The sequence below is a fragment of the Podarcis filfolensis genome, assembly GCF_964270895.1.
Source record: "Podarcis filfolensis genome assembly, chromosome: 10".
NCBI lineage: Eukaryota > Metazoa > Chordata > Lepidosauria > Squamata > Lacertidae > Podarcis > Podarcis filfolensis.
Window position 1 is genome coordinate 32,276,461 of NC_139612.1, and position 20,311 is coordinate 32,296,771.

The 20,311-nt window shown below is 40.3% G+C and overlaps 2 protein-coding genes across 5 annotated transcripts in view; both read left to right on the forward strand.

Annotated features, from left to right (window-relative positions):
* Positions 1–11,088, forward strand: part of TMEM19 (transmembrane protein 19) — a 36,845-nt gene extending 25,757 nt beyond the window's left edge. For both annotated transcript variants that reach the window (XM_083574689.1, XM_083574688.1), the window contains 6 exons: positions 3,598–3,751; positions 4,248–4,361; positions 5,686–5,823; positions 6,141–6,392; positions 7,912–8,121; positions 8,775–11,088. In XM_083574689.1, coding sequence (XP_083430815.1) covers positions 3,619–3,751; positions 4,248–4,361; positions 5,686–5,823; positions 6,141–6,392; positions 7,912–8,121; positions 8,775–8,938 — 1,011 coding nt within the window. In that variant the 5' untranslated portion in view covers positions 3,598–3,618 and the 3' untranslated portion in view covers positions 8,939–11,088. The remainder of the gene's footprint in view (positions 1–3,597; positions 3,752–4,247; positions 4,362–5,685; positions 5,824–6,140; positions 6,393–7,911; positions 8,122–8,774) is intronic.
* A 125-nt stretch (positions 11,089–11,213) lies between these two features.
* On the forward strand, positions 11,214–19,573 carry LOC310743974 (uncharacterized protein; the record flags this gene model as incomplete). 3 transcript variants are annotated; one of them, XM_083574763.1, is made up of 5 exons in its annotated part: positions 11,214–11,673; positions 14,028–14,158; positions 14,537–14,609; positions 16,249–16,326; positions 18,197–18,270. In XM_083574763.1, coding segments are annotated over exons 1-5 (357 nt in total). In that variant the 5' UTR covers positions 11,214–11,672. The 3 variants fall into 3 exon arrangements, with proteins under 3 accessions (XP_083430889.1, XP_083430888.1, XP_083430887.1); XM_083574762.1 differs by lacking the exons at positions 14,028–14,158; positions 18,197–18,270 and adding an exon at positions 19,261–19,573; XM_083574761.1 differs by lacking the exon at positions 14,028–14,158 and having other exon boundaries at positions 18,197–18,833.
* Between the last annotated feature and the right edge of the window lie 738 nt (positions 19,574–20,311).

Below are 20,311 nucleotides of genomic sequence, written 5' to 3' on the forward strand. Positions count from 1 at the left end.
CTTCCCATGCAAGCAGCCTTGGGTTCCAGGATGGAGAAAGGCAGGGTATAAAAGCATTAAATACATAGCCACGTCACCTTTTTAGTTGTCACACATGAGTAGGTGGGCGATTGTTTGTTTCGCTACCTTTCTATTCCAACTTTTCCTCCAAGGGTTGGACTAGATTGCCTTTGGGGGTCTCCTCCAACTCTACAATTCTGTGATTCCCGCCTTTTTCTCCAAGGAGCTCAAGGTGGCCTACATACTTTCCCTCAGCTCTATTTTTCTAGAAAAAGAGTGCCAGAGTTCACCGTGAATTTCTCCCTTGTTCTCTTAGAATGGCAATGGTGCCCACCTGAGAGGTGCTGGAGTTGAGCTCCAGCTGGAAAAAAGCCCTGCTTGTCCTCACAACAATCCTGTAGGGCAGGTTGGGTTGAGTATGAGTGACTGGCCCAGTGTCACCCTGTGAGATTCACAGCTGATTTGGAGATTTGAGCTGTAGACTCCCAGGACTTATTCTTGCACTCTAACCACTAGACCACACTGCCTCTCACTACACCACATTGGCTCCAGAGCCAGAAAAAAGCCCTGCTTGTCCTCACAACAATCCTGTAGGCCAGGTTGGGTTGAGTATGAGTGACTGGCCCAGTGTCACCCTGTGAGATTCACAGCTGATTTGGAGATTTGAGCTGTAGACTCCCAGGACTTATTCTTGCACTCTAACCACTAGACCACACTGCCTCTCACTACACCACATTGGCTCCAGAGCCAGAAAAGGAGGACAAGAGAGACAGGTAAAGAAGGTCATTTCAGGCTCCTCCAGGCAGATTCTCCTCCACCCCCACGCCTGTATAGGGCTAGAAACCACATACTGTCCCACGGGGGGCAGTATTTCTGAATTGTTATGTGTTGGATACTTCCTTATTGTGATTTTATATAATGCATTTACTTGTGAGATCCCTTGGAAGGATTTGTACCCCAAAAGGTGGGATGCAAATCAATGCAATCAATCAACACAAAGTGTGGAGTATACTCCATGTTTATCCCACAATAATCTGATTAAAGTGACACTAGATTTGTGGTTTGAAACTGCTAGCTGTTACGGTTCTCAGCATACAAAAGGACAGTGGCAGTGATGGGGCACCGTTGGCCCAACAGGGGTTCTAATCTGCCCCATAATGTTGTTTCCCTAAGCCATGCAACACCTACCATCACACAAGATATTAGGGCATGAAGCAAATAAAGACGCGATTGCTGAGGAACAATCAGGAGCTTTAAAATATGCTCCTGATTATTCCTTGGCAGGCGGGGCTTGTATTTAATGCCTTTCAAATGTAAGCCCCACTGGGATTGGTCCCCCAGCTGCCAGTTGTAGTTCCTGCGGGGAGCCAATCCCTGCTGAAAGTAGAGCTCGAAGTCAGCATTGATCAACTGATTGGTAGTGACTTCAAGCCATGCTAGCATCAGCTGGGCTTTTCCTTTGCAATGTGTTTTGCAGTCAAGGTGAGCTGCAAAGGGGAAACGTCACCTGATGTCATGGTGACACCAGGTGATGGACAGGTGGTTGGCTGGCAGTAGGGAAATTAAGGTTCTAGCCTTACATTCTGAAAAGGTTCTTCTGCTCTGGATTATGGGAATAAGGCTATGTTCTATCTTTGCTACTAGAGGCAATATGCCTCTGAATACCAGATGCTGGGAATCATAAGTGGAGAGAGTGCTTGTGGCCTTCATTCCCAAGGACACTTGGTTTACTACCATGAGAACATGATGGTGGACTAGATGGGCCTTGGGCCTCATGTACATTCCAGCCATGTGATAGAGAATAGTCCATCCAGATAAGAAAAAGGCATGAACACAATTCAGGGGCACATTCTAAGCAATTAATTGATTAGGCATTCCAGTCCTAGTTACATGGGTCTGTAGTATGTTATAAAGGTACTAACCTTCTGATCCTGTTCCTTTTAATGTCTGTGGACGTTATATACGGAACAGTGTCTCCTTCAGCTTGTTCTTTGAAAAGGCGGTCCAGCACCCCTCCTTGAATAAGTGCTCTAGCCCTCCATTCCCTTGTACAGTGATACCTCGGGTTACAGATGCTTCAGGTTCCAGACTCTGCTAACCCAGAAATAGTACCTCGGGTTAAGAACTTTGCTTCAGGATGAGAACAGAAATTGTGTGGTGGCGGCGCAGCGGCAGCGGGAGGCCCCCTTAGCTAAAGTGGTACCTCAGGTTAAGAACAGTTTCAGGTAAAGAACGGACCTCCAGAACGAATTAAGTTCTTATCCCGAGGTACCACTGTACTGTTGCTTGGATGTCTGTAGTGTGCAAAGAGGAACAGAGCAAATAAGACAATCAAATGTAGCGATACTCTGATTCCAAAATATTTGGATGTTTGGGATGTGCTACTAGAGCATGAGAGGATTGGTTGCTAGACTACCAACCTAAGAAGAATGCAGCAGAAAGGGCTAAACTCTGTATGAAGGCTGAAGAGTGAATTAACTTATATGCCCCACTTTATCCTTTTTTAGTGCCAGAGCATGAGTGTGTTCACGCTATACAACTTCTCTTGCAAGTATGCTCTGTACCAATGATACTGTATTTTTCCAACAATGGGTGTCATATGCTTTGCATTTTCCAAGAATGGAACATCCTCCAAATAAGGAAAGTGCAGGCATTGTGATTCCCGTGTTGACTGGTGTGTACAAGCTCCAGTCACCTGTTTGGATATTTTATGTGAGTGTATTTGCCAAATAGTGTTGTTCTCATGCCTACCATGTCAATCTTGCAAACTTTTCATTAATACCTTTTCATCTACTGTGTAACACTGTTGTGCATTCAGTGAAGAAGCACTGTGTTGTTTTTTTAAAAGAAGAGAAGCAGGTCATTGCCTTTCCTCTATTTTAAAGCTCTACCTCATCTCCTAATCCATTATCTGGGTACAAAATAGCATGTTATTAGCATTTGATTCCATTTCTAGTAGCTTTGCACAGAAGAGGAAAACTGAGTTTAAGTTGTTGGGCATACTGCTGCCTGATCATGCCGCAACTCTCTCTCCATACGATTATTGAGCAGCTGTTAGAGCCTATGCTATGGAAAAAATATTATATCTCCCTCTGGCTCCATACAATGACTCTTTTTCAAAATTCTGCTGCTTGCAGCAGAAGTTGCCTTGTTAACTAAGGACATTTGAATTGTTCATTAGTCAGGTCTGTAGGATTCTGTGCAGCAGGCCTTCACATGCAGATTTATTTGTTATTTATTGGATTTATTTGTATGTATTGGATGAGCCTCCATGAGCTCAAACAAAATGTTAGGCATGCATTCTCTTTCCTTTGTTCTTCCCCTGCGTAACTGGGAAGAGGATGCCTGCCACGATTACTTTGCGTTTCAAAGAATTTTGGCTTACCATTGAATTTGAAATGGGAACCCAGGTATATAACCAACAATGGGTACTTGACAAAGAAGCCAGCTTCAAACTGGCTTATGAAGCTGGCTGATTTAACTATAGCTTCTTCTGCCTTTATTGAATGTGCAAGCTACCTTTTCCCACATTGTTTAATTTGCACACTTTTTAAAAAACAATTACTGAAAGCTTGTTCTTGTTTCTTCTATACACAGGTGATCAGCCTTGGACTTTCCATGATATTGTTTTCTTGGGACGACTCCAACAAAGATTATTTCAAAATGATGACAAATATTATCATACTGAGTGTACTTATTTGCATTTCTTTATCTTTTTGGATTGTGTCTATGACTGCAAGCACGTATTATGGTAAAGTCTAGATTGCTACTAATGGATGATACATTTTAGTTTACAACACTCATACACAGTCTTTTATTAAACTTGGCTGCTAATCCTAATATTTTCTTAATATTTCATTTTCAAAGAATACAAGCAAATTCAATTGTAAATATGTAAATATTTACATAATTAAAAATAACTTCATGTGACTGTTAGATAAGAAATGCATATTTACATGTAAAATTAAGAGTGTAAAAGTTCCTTCCAATTGATGCTTTACAGGGTGTTGCTCTGAAGGGCTCCCCAATGTTGGCCAGGAATTCTGTGGGAGAGGAGCATAAAAACTCACAGCTACTTATTCAGCCTAACCCATATTTGTGCAGAAAGAAAAGCCTGTAGAAAACTCAGTCCAGTCGTGTACATAAGGAAACGAGATGATAATAACACATGTAGTAAAAGAATGTTAAAGAATGTAGAAAGACATATTGCTATTCTGACATATTGCTGTTTTTAAACTACTCTATAGGTACTTTGAGGCCTATTTCTCCATGGCGTTGGCTTGTTTCAATCTTAATTCCCCTGATAATAGCTTCACGAGGATTTAAGAAAAAAAGTCTTGATCATAGTGGAGCAATAGGAGGTATGTTCTTCTGTCTTAAGTTTGGTTGTGCTTACATATAGTTTTAGACATTTCCTGATTCTCCCCCCACCCCCTTCAGTGGAATGATCAGTATTGCCATTCATAATTTTGGCTTTAATATTCTTGTGCTACTTCATCTTACTTTTTTTGTAGGAGCTATTTTGCAAATAATGTAGTGTCTCTACCACATTCTGAAGTTATTTCTATTGCAGGGAAGATTCATTCACAAAACAATATAAATGTCATCCAATTGACTTAAAGCAACCATAACCTTGCTAATGTAAATGGTATATTTATTGCCCACAATGGACTAGGTGTGGTGTATAACATTGATGAGGTGTGGTTGCCAAGGAGAATACTTGCCGATTATATTAGCTGGAAAAGATGGTGATGGGGAGAGGCTTATGTTCATTGATTCACTCCCAATAGGGAATCAGCACCTGTAGTCCTGTGCTTATTTATAATAATTTCATCTAGCAGAAGCTAAAACAGTCTATTTTTTTATCCTCCAAGATTTCTGAAGGGAGTAGGTATGAATGGGATCTAATTTATTGACCTGCTGTGCCAATTCAGCATTTATTATGCAAGTGGAAAAATGAAAATTGCAATACTGAGGCAAGAAAAAAAAACATTTGATAGATGGGACATGCATGAAGACTTGTGAAGATCAAAACTGAAAGGAAATTTAATGCAGGTGTTGGTTTGGCAGAGGGAGACTCATGTGACCAGTATGTTCAGTGCCAGAAAGGGAAGGGAAATGAGAATAAAGAATGGAAATGAACAGTTGGAAGAAAGGACATGAACAGAACTTTACTATTTTAAAAAATGCAAAAAGTGCTATATTTGGGGAAACTCCTCCTGTTGCCCAAAGATGATGAAGTAGTTATGGACTCATGTGCTAAAAGTGAGCTCAGGTTTATTATCTGTGTAACCAAAACAAAGCTATTGAAAAACAAGAGGAAGATACTTCAGGGAGTTGCATAAATTCCTCACCCCACTCCTAAAGCAAGTTCAGTGGCAGCAGGAGGGGAAATGGAATGGAGTAATCTATCATGACTGGCTAGAATACTGGAAATGCACGGGCTACATTGCAACAGTTTGTTGCAATCTTCACTTGTATGTTAGGAATTTTATTTTATAGCACATTTTCTTATCTCACCATTTGCATAGGTAAACAAAAGATGCAATATCGTTGGGATTTTTCTGCTGCTTTAATCTTTAGACAGAACAATATTATCTTTACATTTTCATCTTAGTCTAGGCTGGTTTTGAACTAATTTTCCCAGAGTACATAACTTGTGACACCATCTCTTCCCTCTTTTAGGTTTAGTAGTTGGATTTATCCTCACTGTGGCAAATTACAGCTTTTTCGCTGCCATGTTCATGTTTTTTATTACTTCCTCCAAACTCACCAAGTGGAAAGGAGAAATAAAGAAGCAAATAGATTCTGAATACAAAGAAGGTGAGAATTAAACATCAATTTTAAAGCCAATTGATTACAAAAAATGCATTTTGACTTTTAATTAAGGCGATAAACGGACTATGCACTATGTAATTTATTTTTCGCCTCCCTTTTCTTTCTGGTGGGTGACTTGCAAGTACCTGAACGAAGTACTTTGCACTAGTAATGATCTTTACTTCTAGTTACGAAGGAAAACCACAATGATTGAAATGTAAAACACTTTACAGTCTAGCTTTTATTCTTTTTCTGTGTGCTTCCAAGGATATTGCATATTAAAATTCCTCTTAAGAACTTGTGTCTTCCCTTTCTGTACATAGGTGGGCAGAGAACTTGGGTACAAGTATTCTGCAATGGTGGTGTACCTGCAGAATTGGCTCTGCTATACATGATTGAAAGTGGTCCAGGCGAAATTCCTATAGACTTTTCCAAACAATATACAGCATCCTGGATGTGCCTGTCACTACTGGGTGCTTTAGCCTGCTGTGCTGGAGACACGTGGGCTTCAGAGATTGGCACTGTCATGAGTAGTGAACCCCGATTGATAACAACCTGGGAAAAAGTTCCAGTAGGTAAGGAAATTTCTGCTTTTGTTTTTTTTTTTTTAATAGTACCATAGTTTAATGATGAATGGTTTGTGGGCAGCCTGCTAAATTCATTTTTGTGGCCTGGGAAACCTTGGAGGTGTACTTTTAATATAGCTTACGTAGCCTTAAATTAGGCCTGAAAAGGCTGCTTTGTGCTAGCTCATTTGTAGCTTGACCCTTTCTTATCATATTCTTCTACATTTGATTCAGTGACAACTGAGTGTAACTGGTCAAACTGTCCAAAAATGATAAGAGTTATGGCATCTTGTGAGTCATTCTGTCCCATTTGGGCATGATTTTATGCAACCTGTTGCAGAAAAACCCATTAATCTTTTATCAGAACCTTACTAGAAATACTACTGTATTCAAAATTCATCTGTCTTCTTGGACAGGGAAATATTTTGAATTTTTGATAGAGAAGCACAGTATCTGAAGCTTATGCTCATATTCCAAAAGTGAATAATGTCCTTCCTTAAGCTTGACTGGAACTTACTGTGTATGCATATATTATATATTCTAGAGTGGGTTGCTTTGAAAAATTCTGCTTTTGAAAATTACAGTAGCCAGTTAGCCAGTTAGTTGAGATTACAGCTGAGGGAGGTGCTGGTCCAGTAGTTCAGTCGCACAGACAGTAATGTTGACATCAGTATTGATTTCTTCCTCTCTAATGAAAGTTGCTTAACTTTTTCATTCAAAAAGGGCCATGCTTTGTTTGGAGAGAGCCCTGTTGTCTTCTCCATCTAGCCTGATACCTTCCTTTGTGTTCAAAATTGTAATAGATCTGCCCTGAATTTTGGTAGTTATATTTTAGTTACCCTTATTTCTTCAGACAAATTGTCCATGTTTGGATTCTTTAAGGTAACAATACTTAACGTGTCATCAGAATAAATGCTGGGACAAACATGGCATTCTAGGTTTCATAATGATAGCAAGAGATCAGGAGCAGGTTTGCTGGTTTGCATGCTTCCTCCTCCCGTCATGTGAATTCCAACCTTCCTTTTGCAGTGGTGACCAGGGATGGTTTTTAACCAGAGTTAGAAGCTGACACTGATCATGGTTAGTGTCAACATTGGTGGTGATGTAATGCCGCATTCAAGTTAATGCTAACAAAGAAAAGCAGAGAAGAATTTATGGGGAGAGATCTTCCAAGCCTGTGACCAGTTCCCAATCTTTTAATGCTCTCAACTAAAAAAACCCCCAATGGTTGTATCTGCACTTAATGCAGTTTGCTTGCTGATGACTTTAAGAAGTGTAATTTAAACAGATTGTAGAACATTGTAGTTCCCCTTGTTTCTTTTAACACTGGGAACATTGCTGCAAAAAGAGTATAAGATAAATTATATCTAATTCAGTTTTATTTATTTATTTTAAGCAAAAGGGGAGATTTCTTCTCATAGTCCAAAAGTGTGTAACAAATCTACCATTAGTTTTTGTAGTCTTCATTAAATGTATGTTTAACAAGTTTAGAATACCAGTTACATTGGATTTTTAATTTTGTTTTTAGGTACCAATGGTGGCATTACTTTAGTGGGCCTAATCTCAAGTTTGCTTGGTGGCACATCAGTAGGTGTAGCTTACTTCATTTCCCAGTTGATGTTTGTGAATGACCTGGATATATCTGCTCCACAATGGCCCATTATTGTGTTTGGTGGAATGGCTGGTTTACTGGGATCCATTACTGATTCTTATTTAGGAGCAACAATGCAATACAGCGGTAAGGTTCCCCCCCCCAAATAAATTGTTTTGAGATTTGTATGAAAGTGATGTAATCTCCCTATTGGGTGGGTATGGCTCTTGGTAATGATAGTATAGGCTTACTTCAAAGCATGTCATCATTTGCATTGACTTCAACTATTTCTGATTACTTGGCATACTTTGAGAATCTTGTTCTATGTGCATTTATTTTGTCTCATCTCTGCAGCTTCGGATTGAATTTAGATCATTTAACGATAGTACTGGAAAAATTGCTATTCCACAAATAAGCAGTGGAAATATTAAATATTGTGGGGAATTGTATTCTGTAAACCTTTGTTGACTTGGCAGAGAGGAATGTAAATGTAAACAACCAAACTGCATAGCCAGAAGGAACATGTTCCACTCACTCCAAGACAATGATGCTTGAATCCTAAAAAGAGTAACATCTTGTTTGTTTGAAGCAGAATGACCTAAGAACCAATTTGTGCCATTGAGATAAATAGGGACAAGAAATTGTATGTAGGGTTGAAGTCTTAAGTTGTGTATAAATGTTCACAAATAGTTCTAATCTATGGGCGTTGGTAGATGTTCATTTGATGACACCCATTCTAGTTATTGGGTAAAAAGGACTTCTCCATCCAATTGTTTTCTATATTGTATTTCATTCTTCAGGTTTAGACACAAGTACTGGAATGGTTGTCAACCATCAGACAAAAGATGCAAGACACATATCTGGAAAACCTATCCTAGATAACAATGCGGTTAATCTCTTCTCCTCTGTAGTCATTGCTTTGTTGTTGCCGGGAGCAGCATGGGGATTTTGGCCAAGAGGCTGAAGTGAAAGCATTGACTCCCATATATTTTATTAAAACAAGCTATGACCTAAAGGAGTCTATACAATGCACTCTGGACTGGAATCGGTTTTCCTACATCTGCTACACAGGCCACGAAGAATCATCAGGCTATTGAAGCTACACTTCTGTAGCAGCTGCTGTTACTGTAGGAAAAGTAGACTGGAAAGAGGCAGTATTGATTTGACATCGCTTTGGTAATGGAATACAGTTCTGCCTGAAGTTTCTTCACCTGCTGCTTACAAGGTTGTATGCTTGATCTCAATTCATTCTCTACCATCTAGTAATTTATTGAAGGAAATGGGAAGTGTTAACCTGTCACTTGAGTACAGCTGTGTTCACAATCAAAGCAATGGACTTAAACATTATACATCTCCTAACTTCTTATTATGTTGTAGGATGTGGAAAACACTTTTGAGGTGGTTTTCTCTGTGCACCATCAAAAGGTGTTGAGGCAGTTAGGACATAAATGCTAGAATGACTTCATAAGATCAAAATCTTTTTCTTTCTTTCTTTTAGAAAGAACAACAAAAACCAGCCTTTGAAAGAATCTGTGTTGTTTCTCTTAGAACTAAAATGTGATTGTTCTAATAACACTAAACTATTGGTGTCTAAAGTTTAAAAATTGGCAGAATACTTGATTTGGCCCATATCTTTAGCTATTCTTATTAGCTATGGTTTTACCTGAGCATATTGAACAAACAGCATTCTTTACATTCATTTCATTTACTTCTGTTTAATGTTGCATGTTTTGCTTTTTAAACCTGAAGGAGGTGGCAGCCTGCAGATTCACTTTAGTCATCAATAAATGCAGGTTTCTTTTCTTGACCATGCAAGGTGCACAATCCGGAACTGGATTTCTGAGCTTTCGGAAACCTCATCTTTACACAGAAAGAGTAAACGAACTGTGGTAAAAGTTGTACTTCTGTATAACTAAATGCAACTCTTCTCAGGATGTGAAATTTCTCTTGTGCTAATGAAAACCTTTCAGGTAGTATGATTGTAAAATAGGCTCTAATATACTTTTGATTTATCTAGTTTGTTTGCAAACAGATGTGTTTTCTGTACTCTTATATTTGTTGTTTTACAGCAGTTTTATATTGGTCAGAGATGCTAACACTTTCAATCTGGCGTATAATACTTAAGAAAATCTGTAGGATGTTATTGTTATGACCCACAAACTACTTTTAAGACTGTATCCATTCAGAGTTGTCAATATTTTCAAGTTGGTAGTTACAAATTTAACTTGTCAATGGGATCATGATCTTGTAAGGTAAAATAGGGGTCATTGCCTTACAAGGCAGATCACAAGAATATTTCAAAAGTTGGACAGCAAAACACTGGATGCCTTGAACTTCACTCATTCACACAGTAATCAGACATTTAACTTTGTGAACATTCATTGTAGAAAGATTTTTATAGTGTAGATAGGATTACACTGGGCACAATAAAGTGAATATAACAACTCAAAGCAGCATGTAAATTGCACTAATGTTACAGAACCATTGTGAAAAGTTTGTGCTTTATGAGAACATGGAAAAGGTATAAAAAGAGGAGACAGCAAAGAGAGGCAAAAAGTGGTACCTTAGATAAAAACATTTATTGTATTTTATAGTAGAATGCATCAACAAAAGTCCACTTTAGAAAATATCTGTGCTGTTTTTGTTATAATTGCCACGAGATAGTTCTAATACTACAACATAATTGATGTCTAAAGTTTGTGGAAAGATGGCAAAAATATAAAAAAGGGGGGTTTAAAAGTTGGAACTTGGAATAAGGCAAGAAGAAATTGATGGAACTGGAAAAAGAGCTAGCAGAGAAAAGCTCTCTCTGATGATGAACTAATTCTAGCTATTGTCAGAAGAGTGAGAACACAGGAAAGTGTGAGCAAGTTGTAAAGGAAAGGGGTGTGGAGAGAGAGAGGATAAGTGGGCTGAGATTTAAATGATTTTCTTTTTTTCTTTTTTTTACGTAAGAGGGAACATACATTTTAATATTCTTTGCCTCAGGGCTCTTCCTTTGAGATCTATAGGGCTATTTGTATTGAAAGTGCATATACCGGTAATTTCTTTTCCAGATGAGAGCTTGCTTTATTAAATTATACCCATTTGAATAAATCTGACTTAAAAATGAAATCCGTTTTTTGTTTTTATTGTTTAGCCATTACAACAACTTTAGAAAAATAATTAAAACCAAACTGAAGACAAATTGCTTTGAGAACACTCAGACATTATTATATGACAACATCAGTTACTTTTATACTAATAAATGTTTCTGCCTTAGCTAGCACCAGGTGTTTTTTTTAAAGGCAGCTCTTCATTATCCTGAAATTATTATTGGAAAGCAAAGCAAATCTATCTTCTGAAGGATGGATAAGTGTGATACACATTTTAAAATCTGTAAAATATTTTTCTCTTGCACTCTGCATCTGTGTACAGTCAAAATAAGTAGTGGAAAATATCTATACAAAAATCAGTCCAGGGTTGTACATGTCATGTACAGTGAGCTTTAAGCTGTTCTGTCACGTGCATTTTGAATTCAGTATTATAACATTTTCTGTATGCATGTCTTCATGGAAAGAATACCACGACGTTACACTGGAATGCACCTCAGTCTGGGTAAAGACATGCAGAGGACACAACAGTTCTGTTAGTTTGCTGCAGAAGATGGCTGCCCCCAGTACTGATTGGCAAGTAGCTTGTGAGGTCACCAAGAAGCCAGTAAGTTAAAGAATTGATAAATGGGCATCTGGGTTTTTTAAAAATAAACAGGCAGCCTTTCAGAAGCCAGGCAGGGGGAACATGCTTCGCAAATGAATCAGATTTTGACTCTTAATACATGCACCTGTCATTTGATTCCCTCCTTCCCTCTCTTTCTTTTTTCTTTTCCTTCTCCTCCTGCGATGAGGCTATATTTTAATATTTTAATGTTCCATTATTTTAATGTTGTATTTTATTTTTGTTTTTAAGTTGTAATCATTCATCTTGTTTTTATTATTGCTTGTAATCCGCTCTGAGCCCGGCCTTGGCTGGGGAGGGCGGGGTATAAATAAAAAATTATTATTATTATTATTATTATTATTATTATTATTATTTGAAAAAGTGCTGAGTCAGGAAGAACCTGGGATCATCTTGCACTGAAGGTTTACTTCACCCTTGTGTTCATTTTGTGAACATGCTCTTTGTAATATTAACTTACGTGTAACGTTAGGTTAAATCCAGACTTGGGAGCAAGTGGAATCTGCAGAGGTCACTTCCCCTTGCCACTTCTCATGTGAACTCACATGAACTCTCGTGTGAATGCTAAATAGTGGTGAAATGTTTCCAGCATGCCATTTAAGAGAGGTCACTGTATGAGGTCAGCTTATGATACGGATTTGGGTTTTTTGTGCTTTTATAGGCCTATACCCTATGTGGAATCCATTGAGTTTTGAAAACCTGCTTCAATATAACCATATACAGTGGTACCTCTGATTAAGTACTTAATTTGTTTCGGAGGTCTGTTCCTAACCTGAAACTGTTCTTAACCTGAAGCACCACTTTAGCTAATGGGGCCTCCTGCTGCCGCCGCTCCGCTGGAGCACGATTTCTGTTCTCATCCTGAAACAAAGTTCTTAACCTGAGGTAATATTTCTGGGTTAACAGAGCCTGTAACCTGAAGCCTATGTAACCCGAGGTACCACTGTATATATATGATGAATGAGAGAATGTGGTTCAGGGGTATGCATGCTGACCAATTGATCTTTTACCCTATGTTAAAGACTCCCTGCCCAAGAGAAACTAGGATGTTGTTGGCTTGTGGATGGATAATAGCTTTTGAAATCCTTTAAACTTGCACTTTAGATACATTGCCTATGGAGATCACACTTTCCCCCTCAGTAACATTCTCTTGTTAAACTGGCTTTACAGGTTTTTGTTGCACTTCAGCAAATATCAGGAGGGCAAGTTGAAAATGCCTTCCAGCAGCAGGAATGGGATTGCTGCAATAGACACAAGCATTTTCTTGCACCCATTGTGGGAACCAGTTAGTATCCACAATGCAGAGTTGCTTCTCTTCTGTCTCCTCCCATTCCCAGTATTTTGGAAGACTGCACATTTTTCACTTTAACTATGGGAAATAGCTTATATGTGGCAAGCCAGAAGCCTTGGCTAGTGGTCTGTGCCTAGTTTGTGCCTAGGTTGTGCATGCCTGTCTCGACATGTCTCGTGATTGCTCTGCGCTCACTGCACACCTGCTGCATGTTCTACCTAAGGGAAAACAACACCCACACAAACCAGACAGAGATGAAAGAACAACAGAGAAAATATGCATAAGGAGGAGAGGAGAGGCAATATTTTGGAGGCAAATGATTCCAAGGAAGAACGCCAGCTGTTCTCTTATTCTGGAGCACCACCCTCTTCCTTATTATTTCACTTGTTCTAGAGACCACATTCCTTCAATGAAAACAGGATCCAAGGAAACCGATACCACTTCCATTATTTTATTTGCTGGTATAAAAACAGTGTTAAAATCAGCAATATTGATAATTGCTGATTTTCCTGTATGCCCTGGCCTGATTTAAGCCCTTTTTTGAAGTGTTGAATTGAATGCTTTTGTTTAAAAACTGTGAAGAGACATTAATTCTATAATGATTCAGAGTGGGGAGTGCCACCTACTGGTTTTCTCATGTATTTTCTGGCAGGGCTGGAGCTGGAAAACCGAGGTGTGAAATCTAATTTGATCAAAGAAATCTTATACTGTACTTAACATTATGTCTCACAACAAATGTAACTGATTTGTAAGAAAGACTACAACCTGAAAAAAGAGACAAGGAGTATACTTTTGTAAACCAAGAAAATCTTTAATAAAAATAAATTTAAAAAGAAAAAAGTAAAGACACGAGGCTGTTCAGGAGATCAGCATGAGAGTAGATAGCATGCTGGTAGTGTGGGGCTTTTTACATTTGTGTATATATATATATATATATTTACATAGTACTTTTTGTCTGTATAATTCTAAGCACCATATCATGGGTTCCCTGGTGGTCTCCCATCTGGGTACCTCAGGAGACCTGCCAAGTGTCCCTATTTTCTAGTGACCAGCCCCAGATTTACAGAGGCCATTGTGACACCTCCCTCTGCTGGCTCAATGGTCACCAGAGTGCTAAAAGGCCTGGTGAGCTATGGTTGCATCATTTTGCGTTTGTTACAGGAAGTAGATAGACATGTAAGTAGGATTTCTCTCAGCATCTGCATTCTGTGATGATATTGAATTCCTCTTGAGCTTAAAGGCATTAGAGAGTACTAACTGTGAGCCCCATTTCCTTTTTTAGGCTTTTAAGGCTGAGAAAAGTCTTCCCATCTTGGAAGAAAAAATAAAATTTCCCCTCTCCCTAGACCTTCCCCTCGCCCACAGTCCCCCCCCCGCTTGTGGATCCCTCTTTGAGAGGACACAAAAGATAAGACCCTTCAGCATATAGATATTGCTTCCAAAGTAATTTTAGTCCCTGAGGTTTCTTAGGAAAGGTCTCTTTGTAACTGTCTGAGGCCTATTTCAAGGTTCAGAAAATAAACATATCCCATGTGGCTTTTTGTTTTCCTGTAGGCTCTGCAGACCTCCTGCCATCCTGATCTGGAGAAAGATGGCAGGAGGAAGAAAGAACAAAGAAAACATGAAGGTAATGTCTATTTCCAAGGATATGTTCAGGGTATATAAGAAAGTCCCTAAAACAGTTATAATTGCTAGCCTTCTCTTCTTTTCCATTTAGATGACATAATTGAAGACCTGGAGGGAGAGCAGGGGCATGACAGCTTTTATACTGACACCATGAACCACATAATAATAATAAGAATTATTATTATTAATAATACCCTGCCCATCTGGCTGAGTTTCCCCAGCCACTCTGGGCAGCTCCCAATCGAGTGTTAAAAACAATACAGCATTAAAGATTAAAAACTTCCCTAAACAGGGCTGCCTTCAGATGTCTTTTAAAAATAGGACAGCTGCTTATTTCCTTGACATCTGAAGGGAGGGCGTTCCACAGGGTGGGCACCACTACCGAGAAGGCCCTCTGTCTTGTTCCCTGTAACCTCACTTCTCGCAATGAGGGAACCGCCAGAAGGCCCTCAGTGCTGGATCTCAGCTGAATGATGGGGGTGAAGATGCTCCTTCAGGTATACAGAACCTGAGCATGGAGTTTGCCATTGCTCTCTACCAACACTGGGCAGACGTCCACCATGGAACGAACCTCGCCATTTCCCCAGTGAGCATGTCTCTTTCTTTGGGGCTCAAGGGAGCACATTTGCCCAACTGCAGCATGCTCTGGGATACAGCACTCATGGTAAGGCAACCTTCTGAGAAACAGCTTTTCGGTGAGCAGTGCATGCCGTCATGAACTTCACCTTACAGCTTGGACTGTCCTTCCTCCGAGATGCTGAGGAAGCACCAGGGCTGCCTGGGTCACGGCGGGCTCTGGAAATCCAGACACCACCTGGCCCAGCAGGAGAAGGGACGAGGGAAGAAGCGCCAGGGCTGCCATGGGAGCTGAACCGGATTCCTCGCGCCACCAGGAGCCGGCCCGGCCCAACTACACATCACTTTTATGTCAGAAGCATATACTTTTAAAAAAGAATTGTATGCTGAAGCCCTGCGTGCATTTGCCTGGGAGTAAGCCCATTGAAAAACAATGGTGCTTATATAGGTGCATATGTAGGACTGCATTATTAACAGCACTTAAGTGAAAATCTTCAAAATAACATAATTAGCCACTCGGAGAGAGAGGTACAGTCATATTTTCTGGGTTTTGTAGATTAATTTCTCAGTCAAAAACTGTGGAGATTAGACATTCTTGAGCACATCTTGTTTCTGATGGGGAGTTTTTCCTTTTCACCTTAGCGACTTTGGATCTATACTTAAGATGGTGAGCTGGGAAGCAGTTATTTTTGGATAGAATTTGGAAATTGCTTTTGATTAGAGTTGGAGTTTTTAAAATTAATGGTTTATTCCCCCCCCCCCAAATGTGCTCTTACTGGGAGTTGCTTCTTGTTCTGCTCTGTGTTGTATTTGTAGATAGCAACCGTGATACAGTTTATCTGAAATTACCAACTATTTTCACCTTCAGAACATTTTCCCCCTATCTGCAGAGACTCCCATTCCCATAAAGATGAGCAATAGTGCTGAGGAGATAGATATGCAACTAGCTAAGTAAAGTTCTCCATAGATATCTTAAACTGAAACCCCTAGGATTCTAAAGCAATTTATGGCATTCTGTGTCATTGCTAGCCTATTTCTGATAGCTGTGTTTCTCGTCTGCTCAGGGAAACTTCCTTATTTGCAGATCTTTGGTCCTTTGTTGGGTTATTGGATAAAGCTGACTGGCAGGAGAATAAAAGCAGGTATGTTTCTGCTTCTCATTACTAGAGATGCAGGTGGCGCTGTGGGCTAAACCACAGAGCCTAGGACTTGCCGATCTGGTCGGCGGTTCAAATCCCCGTGACGGGGTAAGCTCCCGTTGCTCAGTCCCTGCTCCTGCCCACCTAGCAGTTCGAAAGCACCTCAGTGCAAGTAGATAAATAGATACCGCTCCAGCGGGAAGGTAAACGGCGTTTCCGTGCGCTGTTCTGGCTCGCCAGAAGTGGCTTAGTCATGCTGGCCACATGACCTGGAAACTGTACACCGGCTCCCTCGGCCAATAAAGCGAGATGAGCGCCACAACCCCAGAGTCGGTCATGACTGGACCTAATGGTCAGGGGTCCCTTTACCTTTACAGATCTGTCAGTTTGAGTTTCTCTCATCTTCTCGTTCCCCCCAATCTTAAATTCAGTTCCCTACATCAGTTTGCAATTTAAAACAAAAGTTATCACGAAGATTAATCAGTATTTAAATACTAATTTCTCCTAATATATGTTTGTATGCAAATTTGCCTAATATGCACATTTTCACCAAGCAATTTCCCCTATACTAATGTGTTTTTGTACGTTATTTTCACTAATACATGCACTTTACTCCACTATATGCACACTTTTGTACACATGGCTGGAGAAATGCATTGCAAAATTCGACAAACCGTTTATTTGCAAGGATGGCTACGTTTCAGTTTTCATACTGTTTTGGAAAGTACAAATTAGGTCGGCTCACCTTTAAATGCAGATTGAATTGAAATCCACCCCCCAAATATTCATAAGCAGAAATTGATACATCTCAGGTTCTCAACCAATAAATAAAAGTTATTTGACCCATCTAGGCAGAGCAAAATGTGATGAGATTTATTTTAAAGCTGTATTTGTCAGAATCTAGTAGTGTACCACACTTTGTTCTCTGCTTCAGGATGGCAAACTGATATATGGTGTGATTCCGACATATTTGTGGATAGTCACAAATGCATAGGGAGCTTACATACACATAGAAGATTTATAGAATCTGGCCTACATGTGGATGGGAGAGGCAGGGAGCATCTGAGGTAGGGCAACCTGCCATATAGTGATCTCTGATGATCCACCAGACTGCCACAAGGGCACACAGCATTGTTTTGCTATCCCTGATACACAGGATGAGCTGGAGCGCATGTTAAAGATTCTGGCAAAGAGGGTTCCTAGAAAACCAGCTACTATATTTTCTGATGCCCAGGCCAAAAAGACAGCATTCAAGGCTCAAATTCCAGCTGTGCAGCCATTTCATCTGGAACAGTACCAGGTACCATTTCATGTACCTGGAACAGAACCTGCCTTTCAAATTGCAGACCTAAGAAACTGTGAACACTGCACCCCCTAAGCTGAACAACCCTAGGATGTTCTCCTTGTATATGATTCCCCCCTCTGTCAGGGACTGGGAGGGGAAGCTTGAAGTGACAGGCACAGCGGCAACTTCCCTGTAGATATTGCAGGTTGCTTATGCTTGCCCTGTCAGACAAGGGTACTTAAGTTTAGGTGGAGGCATGGTTCTACTGTTGCTTCAACAATCCAGCTCGGATGCCAGCTACTTAGGCATCAGAAGTGTGTGTGTTATGTTCTGTGCATCTTAGGAGCTACTGTTAAGTGTGTGTTTAAGAATTAAACTAACACCCATTTGTCCTTGGTCTGGGTGTGCTGAGGACACATTTCCCCACTTCATAGCCATTTAGTCTTTATATACCCAGTACCCCACCTCCACCCCACAAGAGATGTAGAGCAGTAGTGGGGAACCTGTGGCCCTCCAGATATTGTCATCTGAGTTTGTTTATTTCCTCCTCCTTATCAACCCCTTTTCCTTTTGTGTCCCGTCTTTTAGATTATGTATCTGAGAGCAGGGACTATCTTACTACACATAGTTGCAAACTGCTCTGGTCGCCTGTGTTTGACTAAAGAGCAGATAAAAATGCTTTAAATAAAATAAGTGGCTTTTTAAAGATCTACAAAGGCATTTGAGCACTTTCCTTGTTTGTTAATGCATTTTTTAAATTAGAGATTTAATTATAAAATGCAGTGTCTCTTTCAGTAGCAATTTGTCCATATGTAGCAAAGGGAACATTTTAGATTGCTTCTCAAAACGCATTAGCAACAATGCAGCGCAAAGGCAACAATATAAATCAATTTGCTTCTCCAGCTGACAGAGCACCTGGCTGTTCTATCTAACCATATTATTTAAAGGTCATTCCTAAAAATGGATTCTTCGCAATCTGTTTCTGGTCCTTAAGCTTTGAAAATGGTTCTGTGATGAATGACTTTCATTTAAAATAGATGGGTCTGATATAACTGTTTCCTTTGTTTCTATAAGCGTGAGTATAGATATATTGCTCTAGAAAGATGAGTTGCTGTGAGCAAGCAGATGCAACTGCTTAAAAGCTGGGTGTTAAAGCTGTGCAAAGTTTGGGTCTGATAAACCTGAACATTAGTACGTAATCCAAGGGCCAAGTCTTGGATTACGTACTAAGCTCAGAAAAGACTCTTACAGGAATTTATAGCAGAAGGTACAAAGTAGTCTAAAAATGGTTGGAAGAAATATACTAGTGAGGCAAGCGGAGAGGCAGGCAATTCTAGTTCTACAAGCAAATTCAGTCCCGCCTCTTCTCCCAATAAAAGCAGCTTTGTACTAGCCAGATTCAAATCTCCTATGCTGCCTTTCATATCTACCAACTTAACTGATCTTAAAGGTGAGCAAGCAAGCATTGCCTCCAACCTCCCCCTTAAGACACAGCCAGGTTAACATGGGTGAAGGCACTCCTTGAAAAAGCTGTCCCTAAACTACTTAGGGCAGGGCAGGTCCCAGTCTCCTGCCTCAAGTTGTGTGCATGCATGGTCCTCCTTCAGGAGGAGTATAATGCCATCCAATATATGTTGTATCCTTTGATCCAGATCACTGCCTCCCTGGGACTTTTAGATGCAAATAAGAGATCAAGATGCATGTCATTAGTACTGTTTTCCCCAGCAGTTTCAGGCAGACATTAAATAGCACTGGGTCCCAACCAGAGCCCTACAGCAGCCCAAAAACCATGGAGCAAAGCAAAAGTCTCCTCTTCTAGGACCATACTTTTAAAGACAAGAGCCACTGCAATACCATGCTACTTACCGTATTTTTCTATGTATAACACACACACCCCGTGTAAAACACGCCCCCTATTTTGGCGGACTCAAAATTAAGAAAACGGGGAGATTGCCCCTGTGTATAAGACTACCCCCCCTTTTTAAACATTATTTTTCAGTAAAAAAAACCCTAGTCTTATACACAGAAAAGTACGGTAAACTCAATCCAGCTACATGACCCAGGAGGGCAGTGCTGCCGAGAGGTCCAGGAGAATTAATAAGAGTTGCACTCCATCCCCACCCCAATCCACTCCCCAGCATATAATATTAAGGCAGTTTTACATCACGTGTTTCTACAGGGCAGGGGTGCCAACTTGAATAAAATATGGGGGGGGGGTAAATCCAACCCCACATAATTGATCCCATGACGTGGTGTATGCACACTATTTGAATGGCAATGCCCATCATCTTTGGGGAGGCCTGGCCCTCTCAAATATTTTATTGGTGGGACGAAGCCCCTTCTAAGAGTTGGCTCCTATGCAAGAGGGCTTCTACAAAACTTATCATAGGATTGCGCCATTTATCACAAAGGTGGGTGGCAACAGGTGGATTCTGGATCAAATTCGGCTTCAAGTCCTCCCCTTGCCAAGGGCAGAGATCTTGGGGAGTGTAGGAAATAGCAGATGGGAGCAGTACAGGCGAAGGATTTTGCTTGCGCCTTCGAAACCAAGTCCTAGGCAAATCTCACTGCCCACACTTAGTAATCAGGTTCCAGCAGCAGCATCTCCGTTTGAAGTAGCGGGGGTGTCCTCAGGATCGAAATCCCAAAAGCCGCTTCTGAAGCTATGACGATGAATCGCGAGAGCTTTCCCTCCAATCTCCT